Source organism: Crocodylus porosus, unplaced genomic scaffold (genome assembly GCF_001723895.1).
Source record: "Crocodylus porosus isolate Cpor-Errol unplaced genomic scaffold, CroPor_comp1, whole genome shotgun sequence".
Lineage (NCBI taxonomy): Eukaryota > Metazoa > Chordata > Crocodylia > Crocodylidae > Crocodylus > Crocodylus porosus.
Genome location: NW_017728949.1, coordinates 44,385,398 through 44,403,338, shown reverse-complemented (window position 1 = coordinate 44,403,338; position 17,941 = coordinate 44,385,398). Strand labels below are relative to the sequence as shown.

The 17,941-nt window shown below is 38.7% G+C and overlaps 3 protein-coding genes across 6 annotated transcripts in view; 2 read left to right on the top strand and 1 right to left on the bottom strand.

The window, feature by feature from the left end:
- The window catches only part of PPIG (peptidylprolyl isomerase G), a 50,981-nt gene extending 42,571 nt beyond the window's left edge, over positions 1-8,410 (top strand). For all 4 annotated transcript variants that reach the window (XM_019554175.1, XM_019554177.1, XM_019554174.1 and 1 more), the window contains 2 exons: positions 3,913-4,049; positions 4,359-8,410. In XM_019554175.1, the coding sequence (XP_019409720.1) occupies positions 3,913-4,049; positions 4,359-5,493 (1,272 nt within the window). In that variant the 3' untranslated portion in view covers positions 5,494-8,410. The remainder of the gene's footprint in view (positions 1-3,912; positions 4,050-4,358) is intronic.
- A 6,883-nt stretch (positions 8,411-15,293) lies between these two features.
- Positions 15,294-17,941, bottom strand: part of CCDC173 (coiled-coil domain containing 173) — a 9,996-nt gene continuing 7,348 nt past the window's right edge. The window contains exons 7-8 of the mRNA XM_019554384.1: positions 17,502-17,666; positions 15,294-15,683 (exon numbers count right to left, since the gene is read on the bottom strand). Coding sequence (XP_019409929.1) covers positions 15,324-15,683; positions 17,502-17,666 — 525 coding nt within the window. The 3' untranslated portion in view covers positions 15,294-15,323. The remainder of the gene's footprint in view (positions 15,684-17,501; positions 17,667-17,941) is intronic.
- Positions 15,756-17,941, top strand: part of PHOSPHO2 (phosphatase, orphan 2) — an 11,885-nt gene continuing 9,699 nt past the window's right edge. Inside the window, exon 1 of the mRNA XM_019554388.1 lies at positions 15,756-15,772. The gene's annotated coding sequence lies outside the window, so the exon portion shown is untranslated. The remainder of the gene's footprint in view (positions 15,773-17,941) is intronic.

Sequence of the window (17,941 nt, the reverse complement as noted above, 5' to 3'; positions counted from 1 at the left end):
CAACCTACCCCCAGCAGCAGCAGCAGCAGGAGTGAGACACTCACAGCCCACTGCTGCCAGCTCCTCCATTGCATGGCGTGGCCCCGAGCAGCTCAGAGCTGGTGCTGCCTGTGCCGCTCATCGAGGACTGGTGCTACTCGCAGGTGTCACCCGGGGGCTGGTGCCGGTTGCGGGGACCACATGTCACGCTGCGCCGGGTCCTGCCGCCATGGAACCAGCCCAGCCTGGCAGTCAAGCTGCCCCAGTGCCAGCAGGACCTGGCTTGGCTCAGCATGCTGTCCCTGTGCACTGTGCCGGGTCCTGCCTCCGGTGGCAGTGCTGCTTGCCCTGTGATGCCTGTGGAGAGGAGGCGTGCAATGGGACCTGGCCTGGCATGGCTCGCTAGCCCAGCTTTGCACCAGAGTGGGATGCCCAGCTCCAGGAGGCACAGCTCCTTTGCAAACGCGCCCTAGCTTGGATTGGATCCACAAGATTGGATTGGATCAGGTTGGGCTGGTGGGGCATATTTTCCATGAGGCTCAGGTGTGCCTGAGCCTCATGGAAAATGAACTCCGCCAGCCCAATCTGGCCCAGGTCACACAGCTAGCATGCATTTGCACAGGAGCCACACGTTCTGCTCTGGTGCAAAGCTGGGCTGGGCTGGGCTGGGTTGGGTCCTGCCATCCTGCTGGCTTCACACTCCAGTTGCTTGCCACTCCTGCTCCCCCTATTTGTCACCCCCTGGCCCTGCACACCCCTGGGGATGGCTCTGGGGCTGACACATGTCTGCCCCCGCCACCCGGCAGCCACTTTGCCAGCGGCAGCAGGCAAGTGGGGCTGTGCAGGGCTGTGGCTGTGCTGCAGGCACAACGGGCAGCAATACAGTGCTGTGACCCAGGCTCCATACATGCTAAATGGACCCGGCCCAGGCCATCCGAGGTCATGCACTAGCAGGATGGGCCAGGTCTGTTCAGCATGTACAGAGCCCAGGTCTTACAGCGCCACATCACTGCCCGCTGTGCCTGCAGCAGAGTCACAGCCTCACTGCCTGCTGCCACTGGCACCCCAGGGGCTGGGTGGTGGAACAGGAGTGTGGCAGCCCCCTCTTGAGCTCCTCCACGAACCCACCCACTGGGACATACCCCACACCCCCTAACATCCCTTCCACTCCCCATAGTCCCCATTAAGCCCTGCCACTCCCTGTAGCCCCTGACACACCCTGGCATTCCCCTGCTGCTCCCCATAGCCTCCAACACCCCCCTCCACTTCCAACACCCCCTGACATTCTCCTGCCACTCCTCACACCCACCCATGCCCACCCACACCCATAAACCCCCCCCCACCCCACATTCTTAACTTACCTTTGACAGTGCTGGGGGCAGCAGGAGCTCCACAGAGTCACTCTGGCCAGAAACCAAAGTGTCTCTTCTGGAGGACCAACTCCTGGGTTGCCTCTGGTTTGGGACTCTGCAGCATGTTTTTTTTGACCCCTGGATATCTAGGGGTCTAATTTTGCCCCTGCGCTGCAAATATGCAGTGCAGGGAATGTTTTTTTGTTCCTGCACATATGTGTTGCAGCATCTCAAACCCCTTTAAGATACTGGAAGACGCATGTGTGTGCTCGTCTGGACGTGGCCATGGAGGACAAGGTCACACTAATCATATATGACAGGCTGAGAGAGGGGTGACAGAGAGATTCTGGGTGAACTGTTTAGGGTCCCATTTTGTGATGTTTGCCAGATACTTAAAGCTGGTGAAGAAACAAGAATCATTGGAAATGGAAAAGACACAGCTTAGCTGTGGGAATGAAGAAGAAACTGAAATGTATTCAGTATAGTAGCTCACCATAACATGAAAAAGATTTGATATTGACGGGGACTGAGCGCAATGGCACTACAATATATCTTGCTCAGGTCAGATAGGCTGCACTAACCTAACATTATGGTAAGTTCCCATCAGGATGTTTGCCCAATATGGGACATGTGTTTCATAATGCTCAGTGTTGGTTGTGTTTAATCAGCTTCATAGCTGGTTTCCATTATTGAGCACCTGTTGTTTTTGGCAGGTTTAATGATAGGCAATGTCTCCAATTAAGTGAACTTGTATGCAGATGTAAGATGAGGGGCTTCTTTCCCCATGCTTATTGGGGGGGAAAAAACCCTTGCCATATATTGAGTAAATATAATACTTAGATATGAAGTCTGATACATTTGTGACTTGTTTCCAAGCATGTGTAGCACCATCCACTTCAGTAGAAAGAATTTTGTCTATTTTTACTTTTCAGTAAAAATTATATTTCACTTTCAAAGTTTTGATTTGAATGTGTGAGAAGTATGGTACTAATTAGTAGTGATTAAGTCTGTGTTTTAATTCAAATAAATTCCAGTAATCAAATCTTGGTTAAAACCAGTGGTTCAAGACTCAGATAAAACTAAGGTGGTTTAAATCAGTGTTCAAACCTACAGTAGCTGAAATTCTCTAACCATAGTTTAAATGGTGGAAACCAGGTTAAATCTTTAAGCTGTACCCCCTCTACCTTTCCTACTCCCATCTTCATTTTCCTTATACATATGTTGCCTGTACCTGCAGAAAAATCTATTTCTTGGCCCAAAGGTTAAGCATGGGAAACTTGGGGATAGGAGAAATAAGTATTTTGTGAGACAGCTGCTGATATACAAAAAGGGGCTTTAGAATATAATGACGGACCATTTCATTAAAGGGGATCTTTGATAAAAGCACTGAAACACTGAATTGATTTTTAAGGACAAGATATTTTAATCTGGAATAATTTATACAGTAAGATATTTTGCATATCAGAAAGACAGCAGTAATAAATAACCTGATCCATGCTTAATGACTTGTTTGCAAGTTTTTATGCATCCTTACAGTAAGATCAGTGCAGGAGTTAAAGCTTTATTTTCCACATCTTGTATTATGAAGTTTGCCTGCTTTATTGAGATGAAGTTCTCCCTCATACTGGGCATAAGAGGGAGCATGACAAACATGGAAACAAGGTCTTTATGGTGTATATTAGCTACAGGGATTCTGAATTTAAATAAGTTGTAGATCAGTCCGTTGAAAGCCTGTAGGGAGTACTGTAAATTAGTACAACTCTAAGAAGTGTCTAATTTATTTTAGGGTTCTCTTTGAGCCTGAGAAGCCCATAATCCAGACAGTAAAAAGATAACAAAAGCCATTTAGACTGTGAACACACATTCAGATAACCCGAGAGAATTCTCCCAGGTTTTCTCTCCAGGTAGAAAATGTTATCCAGAGCTGTGTATACAGACATTTGGGTGCCAAGGCCCTGAACAGCGGAGAGCTTACAGTGCTGACACCGTGCAGCCAGGCTGTGTATATATCTCAGTGTGCTCTGCAGGCTCCCTTAGTTTGCCTGGCAACACATCACAACAGTGTATTAAGGCAGCCCTGATTGGCTGATCCAGACTGCTCATGGTCAGCCTGCATTTCCCTACAGCACACTGTGGGGATTGTGGAGAGGGAGTATTCTGGAGTAGCTGAATCCAGCAAATGACAGTCTCCTTCATGGGAGGGGACAGGGACTTTGTTCTCTTTTGAGAGAAGCCATGGCATGTACAGACATGTGCTGTCCCTGGCGAAACTGTCCTGGGAGTGATTTAACCCTGGCTGTTTGTTCCCAGGTTATTTTTATCCTGGGCTGCCTGTTTTTACCCTGGTAGAAAAAGTCTGAACATTTGTACACTTGTGGTTTCTACAGGGAGAGCAGTAACTGTCTCAGGAAAAACTGAATGCCTGTATGAGGCCTTAGTCTCTTCTCCTCTGGTCTGTAAATTCTATTCTGCATCTCTCTTAGATGAAGCACAAAATCTAGCCTCTGCAGTATATTCTGAGTTGGATACTGGAAAATATGAAACACAAACTTATATTTAACTTTTTTCTTTTTTCCTAAAGCGCTATCGAACACCTTCCAGATCCAGGTCAAGGGATCGCTTCAGACGCAGTGAGACTCCTCCACATTGGAGGCAGGAAATGCAAAGAGCTCAAAGAATGAGAGTATCTAGTGGAGAAAGATGGATTAAGGGAGACAAGTAAGACACTATTAAAGTTATTTCTTTTTCTTTTCAATGTATATTGTACATTGGCATTTATGTCAAGATTACAGTAGTATCTATCTTTTTCTCAGTTTCTGTTGTATGGTAATGACATTTTTATTTTAAGACTAGAGTGAAATTTTGGGTTAGTTAACCCATTTCAGCTTAAATTGTGCTATACCTATTTTAAAGCACAATCATTTTGTTTATGATAAGTATATATAGTCATCAGTGTAGAAGTCATAAAGCAGATGACACCTTATTTCATTCAAAAGTTTTAAAAATAAAAAAATTTCTTTCTTCAAGGAGTGAAATTAATGAAAACAAGAAAGATAATCAAAAAAGCCCTGGTCGAGGAAAGGAAAGAAAAATATCAGACCACAGACAAGCCTCTGAGAGTCCAAATAGAAGAGGGGAAAAAGAAAAGAAAAGAAAAGATCAAAAATCTAGCAGCAAAGACAGGGAAACAAGGAGGAATTCAGAAAAAGACGACAGATATAACAAAAGCAAGGCTAAGAAAAGAGCTAAATCTAGAAGCCATAGCAAAAGCAGAGAGAAATCAAAAAGTAAGGAGAGAGACTCTAAGCACAACAGACATGAAGAAAAGAGATTAAGATCTAGAAGCAAAGAGAGAGAGTATGAGAAAGGTAAAGAAAAAGAAAAGCACCATGATTCTAGAGGGAGAGAGAAAGAAAGGAGTAGAAGTAAGGAACGGTGTAAAAGAGCATGTTCAAAAAGTAATGAACAAGATCATAGTAAAAGCAAAGACAGGGAAAAATATGCAAAGTCAAGGAGCAGAGAACGTGACCAGGCTAAAGGAAAACATAGTTCCAATAGTAGGACAAGAGAACGAAGCAGAAGCAGAGACAGAGGGAAGAGAGCCAGATCTAGAAGTAGGGAAAGAGATCGCAGTAGAAGTAAAGAGTATTCAAGAAACAGGGATTCAAGAAGAAGAGGAAGATCAAGAAGTAGAGAGAGAAGAGGCACACCAGAAAAATATAGAGGAAGAGAAAATAGAAGGAGAAGGGAATCAAGGAGCTCTGAGAGAGAAGAAAGTCAAAGCAGACACAGAGAAAGGTATTCAAATAGAGAAAGTAGAAGTTCATATAGAAAGAGTGATGCTGAAAACCAAAGGAAGAAACGTTCAAGAAGTTATGAAAGTAGTAGCCCTGAGACCAGTAAAGATAAAAAGGGTAGTAAAGATCGGGGTAGTAAAGATCAGGATAGAAGCCCAGACTCAAAGAAAAAGCAAAGTAGCAAGGACCGAGAAGTGAAAACATCATTTTCACGGAGAAGTAAAGAAAAGGAGAAGAGCAGATCTTCACTAGAAAAAGAAATCAACCAAAAATCCAAGAGTCAGGAGAGAGACCATGCTCACAGTAAGGATAAAAAGTCTGATCATGAATCAAGTCCTGGAACAGATGAAGACAGACATGGATAAATTTGTGGACTTGGCGTTTCCATTCTGTCTCAACATTTTAGAGGCATTTTGGGGAACACTTTTTTTTTTTTTTTTTTTTTTTAAATTGGCAGCATGCTCCACTCTTAAACCTGAAAAAGGGGGTGGGGGTTGTACTGCTAAAGTTTTAATAAACTTGAAATGAAAACAAATTTTGTGTGTAACACAGTGTGCTGTGTTTTAACTATTTTATTGTTTTATGTATCCTTTTGTGTGTTGATGGCCAGGAGGGTACATTTCTGTTGCATTTACTTTTTAATTTATAAATTTAGTTATCTCATTGCGAACAAATGACTGTTTATATAAAGAGGCATATGTGGTTTTCGGGGGGGGGGGGGACCTGCAAATATATTAAATGTCTTCTGAAGCTAGTAGAACTCTGCCAGTTGTATTTGTTATTACAGTGTAATTATGTTCATACTATAGTACGAAGAAAACCTGAGGAAATGGGTTCGCGTGGAATAAAGAGGGATTTTGTAATCACAAAGTGAAGTACTTTGCAATGAATCTTCATTTTACCTGCACTGCTGTTGCATACTTTTGATCAGTGTTAACAGTAGAATTCATGTGTTCTCTGAGGCAGCCATCTATACTTGGGGGTCATTTTTTTGGAATAAACAGTGTCATAGAAAATGTTTTATTTTATTTTTACAAAAATGCTAATCATTCAAAGTGAGAGTCTATAAATTTTTTTTTCTGTTTTGTGTTTGTCTACTGTGGAAAATACAACTTTGGGTTTTCACCCAGTTTTGTTGCTTGTTTACAGTGGATACACAGAGATTGAGTGATTTAACTAGGATTCAGTTTGTCTCTCTGTATTTATTCTTGGAAAGCAGTGGTTACTGAATACAACCAAGAACTAGGATTTCCACCTATTTATGATATTTCCTAGTTATTTGTTCAGGAGTGGCAATAACATCACAAAGAGTAGGAATGGGATGTCTCGTTTTCCACAGCCTAAAAGTTTACCCACTGGGGGAAAGGATAGGTTGCATGCTAGCCAATTATTCCAATCCTAGAAAAAATTACTAACATTACTATAAGCTATAATTGTGCCAGGAAAACATACCTTGTGTTAGAATGTGATTCTGACAAATCTTAATGTTGAACCACTTCATTACATTGGTAACTGGTAGCATTGACATTCTGTGTCAGTATTTTTCTTATATAACATTTCTCAATGTGCATGTGCAAAAGATTAGCATTGTCATTAAATCTTGCCTGAATTAAGTTTATTGCTATTCAGAAAATCTTTAGGTATGATTTTTTTTTTAAGGAGGAAACAAATAGTTTTTTTTAAGAAATAAAAATCCAGGATGATGATTAACTTATGGACCAGCCTTTAAGTGAATAAACTGCCAAGTTACTTTTTATTAGGAAGTACCTGGGGTTCCTGAATATGTCAAGGAACAACTTTTCATAATGTTTTAAATACACATTTTGCATTGTGGTGCTGTTATTAGGCAGAATAAGCAAAAATACTCATAAAGAGTATGTACAAATATAAACTTCAGCTGCTTTACATGGGGAGTGCTGCTCTGGTTGCAGTACATGTTACCATCAAACTTGCATCTCCATGACCCTGTAGTGATTCAAGTTAGCTGAATTGCCCTAACTTTGACCCTGGATGTGCAGGGTTTTGCTATACTTGTATCACTACAGGATTGTGCAAACAACAGTTACTTGTATCAGTATCCTTTGATAATGTTCTTATGTGCATTCATACTTAGACCATAAAAGGGCAGCCATAACTGCTCCTTAGGAGGGGTTGTGATGTTAATGGAAGATCCATAATGGATCCTTTCGCAATATATGAAATGTGAAGCAACTTTGAACCAAACAGTGCATCAACAAACTTAAATAACTGCAGCAGATCCTGTTGCATTGTTTTAGGTCTGACATGCTAAAAAGCAAAGGAATTAGTTGAGAGGACTATTCAGTTCCTTGGGCATAGACCTTCTTAGCACACTTATGATCTGGTATGTAGATAATGTGCTGCAGTGTATAATTTTAAAAATATATATATATCGCAGAGTTTTTCATTATTTTTTTAGGGACTCTACCAAACAAAATAAGTTGCTCTGTCTTTGCTGGTTCTTCAGCAGCAATTAATGAAAGACCAGTTTTTGCCTAGATATGAGTATACCTGTTAACATCACTGAAGACTCTGTAAAAGGGAAAAAAAAAACCAAACTAAGTAGTAGCCATGTTGGCTCTTGCTATGTAAAGAATTCATAAGAAAAAATTGCCCAGTTTGGGTGGTGGGGATAAGACAATCAGTAGAAAATAATTTTCAGGATTAAAACAAGGTTGCTATCAAACATAAGAACATTTTTTAATTGTGTATATTTTAAAAAAATCTCTTTAAAAGAAGGAGGATATTTTAGGGGACTGAAAAATGAAGCACTTTCAATTGCAGTTTGGGAATCATTTTAGGAAAGATAACCGTGTACAGAGTAGGTCTTATTTTAGGCATTAAAATATATTTTATAACCTTTCATATTTGTCGCCTTCCTTGTTTTGGTGCAAAAAGTAGTTTTGTAGTTGTCTTTACATTCCCTTTATAGTTTAAGGCAGTGGCTTTCAAACTGTGTTGTACATAACCCTGGGACTCTGTACTAGGTGATTAGCAGTTCTGCAAAGAGATTGAAGATAATGGCAGGGTGGGCTCGGAAGTAGTGTACCATCATTGCTGGGCTGGGTTGCCTGGCTACACATCAGTCTTTCGGATAGAGGTAGGGGTCCCGTGGCAGTAGGGATATAAAAGGGTTCTGTGACTCTAGGAAGTTTGAAAACCACTCCTTTAAGGTACCCTATTTGTACTTGTACAATAGTAGGTTTAAATCCAATTGATGGGACAACACCAAAATGTTGACATTTGACGCAATTGGATTCTTTATACCACAAGGTATTAAACTGTTCACATTTAATTGCAGATGGTGAAATATTCTAAAGCACTCAGGGTTGGTCTGATTCTGATTCTGCTCCTGATAAAGTTGGTGGTAAATTATACCAATTGTGATCTCTTTTAAAATCCTACTTGCAATGTTTAAAGGGAGAGTTGAATTGTATGGATGTTTAACAGTGATAAACGTATTATTTCAGAAAATGGAAAAGTATGGTTTCAACTTTTTCTTTGAATGGAAAGCATATTCTAAATGTTAGTTAGAAGACAGGAATGATTCCATTAATCTCCCAAAACTGATCTTAATGGCATATCTGTGAGCCCTGTGGATTCAAAATAACATGTATAAGGACAGTATTTTCTGAAATAATAATTTCACCATGATCAAGAAAGTCTTGTGATGTAGTAAGTTCATGTACTGATCAGATGCATTTCCACACTTCAGCTAGACATTCTTTGTCAATCTAATAACCTCTAGTGGGTGCTAGTTTACTAATACATTCGAAATCATAGGCTTTGGACAGTATGATTGAAGGATGGAATGACATTTTCTTTGAAAAATTTACAGAAACAGTGCAAATGTGATGGTAGATATTCTGGATGATGTTGTATACCTAGAATTGCAGATTTCTCCTTGCAGGTGGATGGCCCTATATACTACTTTTTCAAAAACATTGCCTTTAAGAGAGATGCTGCCACCTTGATAAATTTTTGGCTCCTATACAAGAATAGCCACAGTATTTGTGTTTTAAAAGGCTGTGATCAAATTTCACTCTTCCAGTCTATCTAGTAGTATCAGTACCCTATAAATGTTCACTTTCTGAATTCTCACACTGTAGGCTCCTTATGTAGATATCTCTGCACTGAACTGCTTCAGGTACTTAGCCAGTTGTGCCCAGATGGTGTATCAATCAGTATTTCACATTGCTTTTTGCTTAAAGTAAACATAAAATGAGGTGTGTTTCTCTTTCCTAAACTCTGACTCCTTTTCTAGAATAGGTATTGCATTAAAAGGGCAAAATTTTCCTGCTGGATATCCCTTTCAGGAGCAGAAAGGATTTACTGTTCTGCTTACTGGCAGAAGCATCTTTATTGCTGATATAATAAGAATTCTTATGCCATAAACCATTAAAAATAAGCATACTGTACTTTATTAAATATGTCTTTTTCAGTTACCCTTCAGATGTCTTTAGTATATGCAAGAAGACTGTATGAGAAAGGAGCTGGATATTTTTCTGTGTATATCATGCATCAATTTCAGTTAGTGGCTTAATTTCCAAGAGGATGTAAGCAACAGAGTTAATAAATTCTTATTTTTAATTCCCAAAGGAGACTGGTGGTATAAATCTTAAAAACCAAAACAAAAAAACTCTACATTTTTCTTCATTTGTTAGAGTGCAGTTATCCAAAAAATTCAAAACTGCCCACATTCTGCAAAATTTAGATTCTAAACTCTTAACTTGGCTTGTTTCAGAGTTTGTGGTGTGTTATGTTTCTTTGAAACAATCATCTGTTGACCGTAGACGCCTATTCTGTGCAATTTAGAAGTACCATGGTAGCAAACTTTTATATTCTTCATTAAGGAGCACAATGTTCTATTCAATTAATAAAAAAAAAAAAAGAACTTTTTGACCTCAAAAACAAAATTTCTGATGTACACTATGAAATTTCAGGGAAGCTGTCAAAGTAACAAAATATAACCAAATAGTAGGTTTGGACATTATTTACATCAACTTGAAGAGAAAATAAAAAGAGCATTCTGTGACTTGTTTTAAAGAATCAGCCTGAAATATCCCCAATTTATCAGTTGCTCAGTTGAGAGTCCCACTCAGTGGGACTGTTCATATGAGCAAGGTTTACAGGATCAGTCCCTTGGAATGCCAAATGTGCATGCCTATACCCTGTTAAGTATTTAATGTTTGTATCCATCAGTGTTCTAATGTTAACATACTGAACATAGTAAACTAGAACTTGCACTAATGTAATGCAATAGTTGTCTCTTTTTGGTCAACATTTTCCAACATGCAGAGCATGTTTATAGGAAAACTTGCAATGACTTCTCAGCAAGCATTTAACCTTTGATGTATATCTCTGTAAAATTGTATATGAGATAAGTATATATAATGTGTTAATTTAGCTGTAATCATTAACTTTTACATGTACTTTTTTGTACTGTGAATGACTTATTCGAAAGATTGAACAAAAGTTGGGCCTAGTTAATTTTGTGATCAGTGGTAACAGGAGCTAGCTAGTAATTGGTTTGCTGTGGTGGCTAAGAGCATTGTACTTGATCATAAAATAGTGCTGTATTTGTTTGGCGGACTAAATTTTAATAAGAGTCAGAGCTTACAATGTCATGGGCATTTTGTAATCTGTAGTTACTGACTGGGAGGACAAAATGTGAGTGCTTGATATAGAATGTGCAACTTGTGTATTAAAATATTTTCAGAAATATTAAATGCTTTTTTCATATTTTGTTACTGCATTCTGTATTTTGTCCCACATACTTCCTACAGTTCTGAAATATGTTAGCGTATTCTCTGTGTGATCTAAGGGGGTTAGAACATTGTTCACAATTGCTTGATTTATGAGGCAAGTGCTGTGTAAATATGCCAAGATAATTCTTTCAGTGTTTGCTGTGAGCCCCTTTAAGTGTCAATAACAAATTTGTGCTGAGTTTTAAAGTTGTAGGTACTTGAATGTAAATAGAATCTGTTAAATCAAGATCTCTGTTTTTCTAATGAAAAAAGTCTTCTTTGCAGAAGTCATGACTTCTTTTTCTTTTCCAGCACTACATTGTTAGTTTGTAGAAGTGGTTATAGTTTATATAGCTTGCTACACAGACAAGTGAACAAGAGTGAGTCTATCATAAAATCTGTGAAGAAGAAATGCTGCTCCTGGGGAGCAGACAAAAATTATGCTTAGCGTCTGATTCCTTTGGCAGTATCAAAATCCCGGATAGCGTCCTTTTTTTCATCAGGGAGGAAAATGACAGGGAATTATAGACTGATAATCAAAGAGAAGTAAGAAATAAGACACCAAGCTCTTCTACTTCAGAGATAATTTGGTTAATAAATTTCTGTATGTAAACATTTTTTATGAGTTACACCTAAAACATTCAGTTTTAAAGAGTGTATCAGTTTTAAAAATTATGCCATAGAGTAAATTTAAGAACTTGCATGGGCAGAGTGGTTTGGGTTGTGTATGTTTATAAGATGTTAACAGTAGTGTTGAAATTTGTTTTCCACAGTTTCTTGAATAAAAAGGTGGACGTTGCAGATTTCCACATCCCACAAAGGACACACCTTCTCTGAACATAGGCTGTTTTAAAAAGTTCCCGCTAGAGAGCAGTTCTGCCTATCACTAACTTCATTGCTCTTTGTTCTTGTTCTGCACGGTCATAAATTGTAGCTATTTATGCTAAAAAATATCAGTGTCCTTATTAACTTCTCCCAGAAAAAACAAAAAAAAATAGAAATATGTAAATTTAAATGCTGCATTACTACAACACTGTAACACAGGAACTGCAGGAGAGCTAAATATCTTCAGGAGAATTTGTCCACCCTTGACTTTCCTGTTTGTGTATGTTTCTCCACCATATAAGGGTCACAAGGAGGAAGTCCCAATACCTGCTTTTGCTAATAAAGCTACTAACTTGTCATAATGTTAACATCTTCCAATTAAAGAATAGAAACAACTATTACTAGCAACCATGGAGTAGTGTTGCTTAGACTATATATATATTTTTAAATGGCTTGTTTTAAGTGGCTTGTTCTCTTTGATACATAAGGCATGATTAAGGATGCCTTCAAAAAGCCAATGGTAAAAGGTTTTGACAGAAACTTCACAATTAAGCTTTAAATATGGTTACAGTGCTAGTTACAAATAGCATATATTCTTTCAGTTTACCCTGCATTTGTTTTAACGTTTGATTTGAGCAAATACAATTGCACTGTTTTACCTGGTATTCTAGCCTTCCCCTTAATCTGCTAGCTGCTGTTGATTTATTTCGCAAGCTGTTTTAAAACTGAGCAGAAGTGACCTTGAGTGAAATTTTGTTCCTGGTAACTTGTTCTATGGTTGCCTTGGGATGTTCAGAGAAGCTTCTTGTTCAGAGAAGCATGTGCCTGTATGCCCGAGGCATGTGTTTTTTCCTTAACAGGAACCAATTAATGTTTCCTAATCATACATGAGGACAGAGGCCAGTGTGCACTTCTTGCCCACCTAAGCTCTGGAGCACTGTGCTGTTTGAATCATGGTTCTTGTGACCTACAGACCACTTGATAACTCTATTTTAATAAAACTATTGCTATTATGACCTTGATCTTTTTCTTCTACCTATTTCTTTTTCCTTTTAAAAATAACGAGACTAAGAGAAATCAACACAAAAATAGCAGCTGTACTGATATCAAAGGATACCGATCTAATCTGTTATGATTACTTTAACTTTAACCCTGCTTCATTCAAAGTTAGGACAGTATAGCTAACTTATGTCTGAATGATCCTCTAGCAATACAACAGTTAGAAATGAGCAGTTGTTGCACAGTTGTGAGCAGCAGCTCGTGTTTTAAAGTGGCCAAAAGGTACATTTGCCCTTAACTAGAGACAGACCTTTCCTTTTGGGAGTGTTGCTTGTCTGGCCTAAGACCCCCTTATTTATGGTCATCTTCCCTTCTCTCCGCATTCCTGGGTCTGAGAGGAAGGAAAATCCTAGGGCAACTTTACACATGCTCTGGAGAAGGGGAGGTGGGCGGGACGTTAGTTAAAGCAGCTCTCTAATTAAAGCATCTGCAGTGTCTTGTGTATTCAGCATCCCACACTTCAAAATGGCAGCTGGGCCACTTTAAAGCTCGTTTGATGAGCTTTAGTTAAAGAAGCGTCCCCACCACCATTTTGAAGTACAGGGATGCTGAATACACAAGATACCAAGGCTGCTGGAGCACATTAATTAGCACACTCCAGCAGGCTCTATTAATTGAGGCTGCTTTGATGTGCTGTAATTACAGCACGTTGGAGTAGGCGTACATCTACAGGCACCCACAGATGCTGCTTCAGGTCCATCTGTTTGTTGCCATGGCTTTTCCTAGATCCTTGGGGTTTTAAACTATCCACCCTGTGACTATTTTTGTCTATTGGGAAAATATATCTATTACCAAGGAGACTTGTATATTATTCCCAGGAACTATATGTTATTTACCTACTGGTCCTGGAAGAAGCATGAAAACCAGGCTCCAGCTCCATTTTCTGGGTAAGTCCATGGGATCTGTTGCCAGTTTCAGGATTCTGGGCTCTGCCATATGCTATGCATCTTCAGGCATCAATTTAATGAGAAGACCCTCTTCTGCAGTGGGTCCTGGGACTAAGGCCAAAACTCTACAAGAATTATACAGCTTCTCCATCACCTCCTTAAAGAGCACTTTTGGAAAAATACCAGCAGTGTTGCTTATTTGCTTCTTTATTGTAGATTTATAGACAGAGATTTGCTTGCAAAGCTGGGTATGCTGACAGAAGGGAACGTTTTAGAATGTGCATAAGACAACAGTAACCAAAACTGTCCAGTTTCATAGGTCTCGAGGCGTCTGATCTGGGCAACTTTGTTTTATCCAAATCCATGAGAACTCTGGAAATTTATAAATTTGCTATATTTTAACCATCCATGTCTAAAATTCAATTTTTGGAGGGCTGTTTTATGGGGGAAGGCAGCAGAGTATTCCAGTGTCCATACTCCTGTCCCTTGTCACCTATCCCCGCCACCACTCGTTCGCTCTGCTAGAAAGCCCAAGACTTTTTTTAAAACAATTTTGAATAGTAAGCCCTGGAAATTAAACTAACTCCTGTCTAGAAGAATTGATCATGGGCTTCCATGACTCCTCTTAGCAGAACATTTTTTATTTTGCTTTAGAAAGCAATTAATTGAATGTTTGACTCTTTGACCAATGGTTTGACCAACCACTCTAAAATCCTTATGCCATTGGCCTCCTGGTTATGCTTTCTTATGCAAAGGTAGATACATAGACTTAAATCAAGCAGATGTGAATGTCAGTCTTAGCCAGAAGTAACAGTATCTAGTATCTGTCAGGCAATGTGATAAATGTTAATAACTGCTGAATTTCTTACCATCTGTGATTGTACAGAAATTATTCTGTCTTTTCTGGATCAGGAAAGAACTTGTTGACTTGGTCTATTATCTTGTTATCAAACTCAACAGTAAGTAACGCTCTTTAAGATTCCACCATTAGGCTTGGTCTGGAAAATGTCACCGTCTTCAAATAGTAATTGCTAAGGTATAACAGACTTTCCTGAATGTAATGAAATTTTTTCTTAATGTAGTGCAAGAATAAAATCTATGAATCTAAGATAATAGTAAGGAAAATTCTATTCTGATAATGAACTAACATTTTTGGCTGACTTAAAATTTACTAAAATGGAGAATCTGAAAGAATATTTTATGTGGAATATGAAATTTGTTTCAATCCTTTTTTAGAAATATTAAATTCTCTTACATTTTGTTACTTAGTTTTGTATTTGTTTCACATGTATTTGGCCTCTTTTGATGGTAAGTTTTTAGGAGCTGCTGATTAAGAATGCAAGTCAAATGCAGCAGTTAAAAACAAATTACAGGGGAGGTATAAAATACTGGTTTTGAAACTAAAAATTGAGACTCAAATATTCTGTTTTTTGAAAAATAAGTATTTTAGATATGAATAAAGTTTTACAGTAGTTATTCATCATTTAGGTTAGCCCTACTGTGGTTAACTTTCACTTATTGTGGAGTAAATGTATGCACACAAAAAGTTTATTACAGATGTACAGTAAGTTCCTGTACCTTTCAGTTTCCTGTACTTTGTTCATATGTCCATTCCCACAGATTACCTGCTGAAGTTTTTCAATTCAAAAGGGTATTTTTCTATGTAAAACCTGGTCTTGATTTAGTTGTTTGTACAGAATCATTGTCAGGTACTGCTTTAATTTCTTGAGCGGTGTTAGAGCTACAAGAAGGTAGCTGAATTCCACTGACATCTTTTGTTAGATAACTAGGTCTTATTTTTCCTCTTTCTCTGTAAATTGGTCCATGGCCTGCAGCAGTTCTTTCCTTGGCTGCTTTGAGAAGAGGATAAAGATTTCGTGCTATTTTGGATTCTGATTCAATGACTTGCTTTGCATATTCTTGAAATTCCTGCTCCTTGTAAATTGCAATAATTTCTCTCTGAGCATCATAATCCAGTTCTTTTTGCTTTTCCTGCTCTCTTGTTGCCCGTCTTTCAGCCTGTTAAAGGAAAGGAAATAACAGAAGCCCAAATATTTACATGCAGTGAAGCTGTAACAGAATAACTCTAAAGTTATGGAAGTCCTGAGGTAACACTGACTTTTTAAAATAATTTGGTCTAAATATCTATTTAATATAAACATTATTATTCATAGCAGAAACTGGTTAGAGTTGCTTAACTGACATTCTTTATTTGTCCACAAAACAAATACAGAAAGATGGAGGATATGGGTCACAGGCATGTACAGGGGTCTTTATTACAGCAGGCTCATCATTGTCCTGGGTGTGTAATTCTCAGCAGTGTTGCCTTGGCCATTTTCAAGGGGCCTAGGTCAACCTTTAAAATACGGATAAGCAAAAGGCCCTAAAGCCTGTTGCTGAGGCTAGGGACAGAAATTACAGATTCACCAGTACAAGTGATTGGAAACCAGTTCAAATCTGTAACACAATAGAAGTTCAGTGCACATAAATCACTTTCAAAGTGGCCGAAACTGGTTTAAGATAAACCTGGATGGATGAAGTATCAGACTTAACTGATTGAGGTTAAAAATGGTTTATGGCATTTCTGCCATAAATGAAGGGGGATTTAACAACAGCCTTCAACCACCTGAAGGATGGTTACAAAGGATATGGCTAGACTGTTTTCAGTAGTGGCAGATGATAGAACAAGGGACCAGTGGTCTCAAGTTGCAGCAAAGGAGGTTTAGGTTGGATATTAGGAAGAACTTTCTCAGTAAAAGGGTGATGAAACACTGGAACAGGTTATCTAGAGAGATGGTGGAGTCTCTGTCCTTGGAGGTTTTTAGAGCTCAGCTTGACAAAGCCCTGACTGGAATGATCTAGTTGGGGGTAGTCCTACTTTGAGCAGGGGGGTTAGACTAGATGACCTCCTGAGGTCCCTTCCAACCCTAATTTTCTATGATTCTATGAAACCCTCCTTTTTACTTTACCAGGGATATAAATCCCAACTAATTAACACCTTCCAGGCTCACAAAAGATCTGGTTCAGTCCAGTTCCAAAAGTTTCAGTAAAACAAACCCTCCCTCTGCCTGAAGAAGGGTGTTTGTACCTGAAAACTTGCAAAGAACAATTTTTCCAAATATTTAGTTGGTCTAGTAAAAGATATCACATTTACCCAAAGAATCTTGTCTGTCAGTAAAACAAAGACATTTAAATAAAACCAATCAAAGATAATTTATTAGAATATTAGAATGTGCCACCTATAAATATGGGGTATAGGCTGAAGGAAAATTTGGAGAACATGGCAAAGTCAAGGAAACCTGCTGCCAATATGCATACCACCCTCCTCCCATCTCTCGTCTTCCCAGCTGGTATAGGTAAAAATCTATATTGTGCTTTCATGGGTAGCTAAATAAACTTTGGGATAAGATTTTGGTTTTTGTGTTTTATAGTAGAAGTAAATAAAAGGTCAAGCTGAAGACCTGTTTTTGCATCTTTTATTAGTAGCCAACCGTCACAGTTACCTGTAATCTGGGTAAGAGCAGATAATTTTTTTTACATAAACCAGCCTAGTTGTTGTCATTATTTGGTGTCATATTTTGGACCCCTGGAGATGAAAGGATCTAGATCCGATTTCTAATCCTCTGATCTAACTGCACTCCCACTTTAATATAAAGTCTGCTGAAAGTTCCTATACTTGAACTCTAAGAGTAACAATTCTTAATGTGCTCAGGATAAAAATACTCATACATGCTTTTGCTTTGAACTCGACTTTGATAATAGAAACATTAATACAAAAATCTTGTGCCATCAACATGCATTGAAATTTCTAAAATATCAGCTAATTCCTCTATTTACCATTTGCTGGATTTGAAATTCTTTTGTTTTTATGTTTTCATTGTGTTGTCTTTGTTTCTTTTCTTTTTCCATTTCTAGATAGATGCGATCTGCTTCTGTTAATTCCTGAAGCTTTTTCTTAGCTTCCAATCTTTCCTCTTGCTCTTTTTCTTTTTTCATTTTCATCTGTTTTGTGAAAGAAAGTTAATTCAGCCAACAGATTTGGAAAATGTATTTTTAGAAAACCCTTCTATAGGAAAGAGAAACAAAAATACTCAAAGAATCAGAGTTAAGAAACAGTGATTCTTAACTTAAGATACAGTTAAGAAACGTGTCCATGAGGGGCCAGCGGGGAAGGTTATGCTTAGGGGCAACCAGCACGGGTTCATTAGAGGCAGGTCCTGTCAGACCAACCTGGTGGCCTTCTATGACCAGGTCACAAAATCCTTAGATGCAGGGGT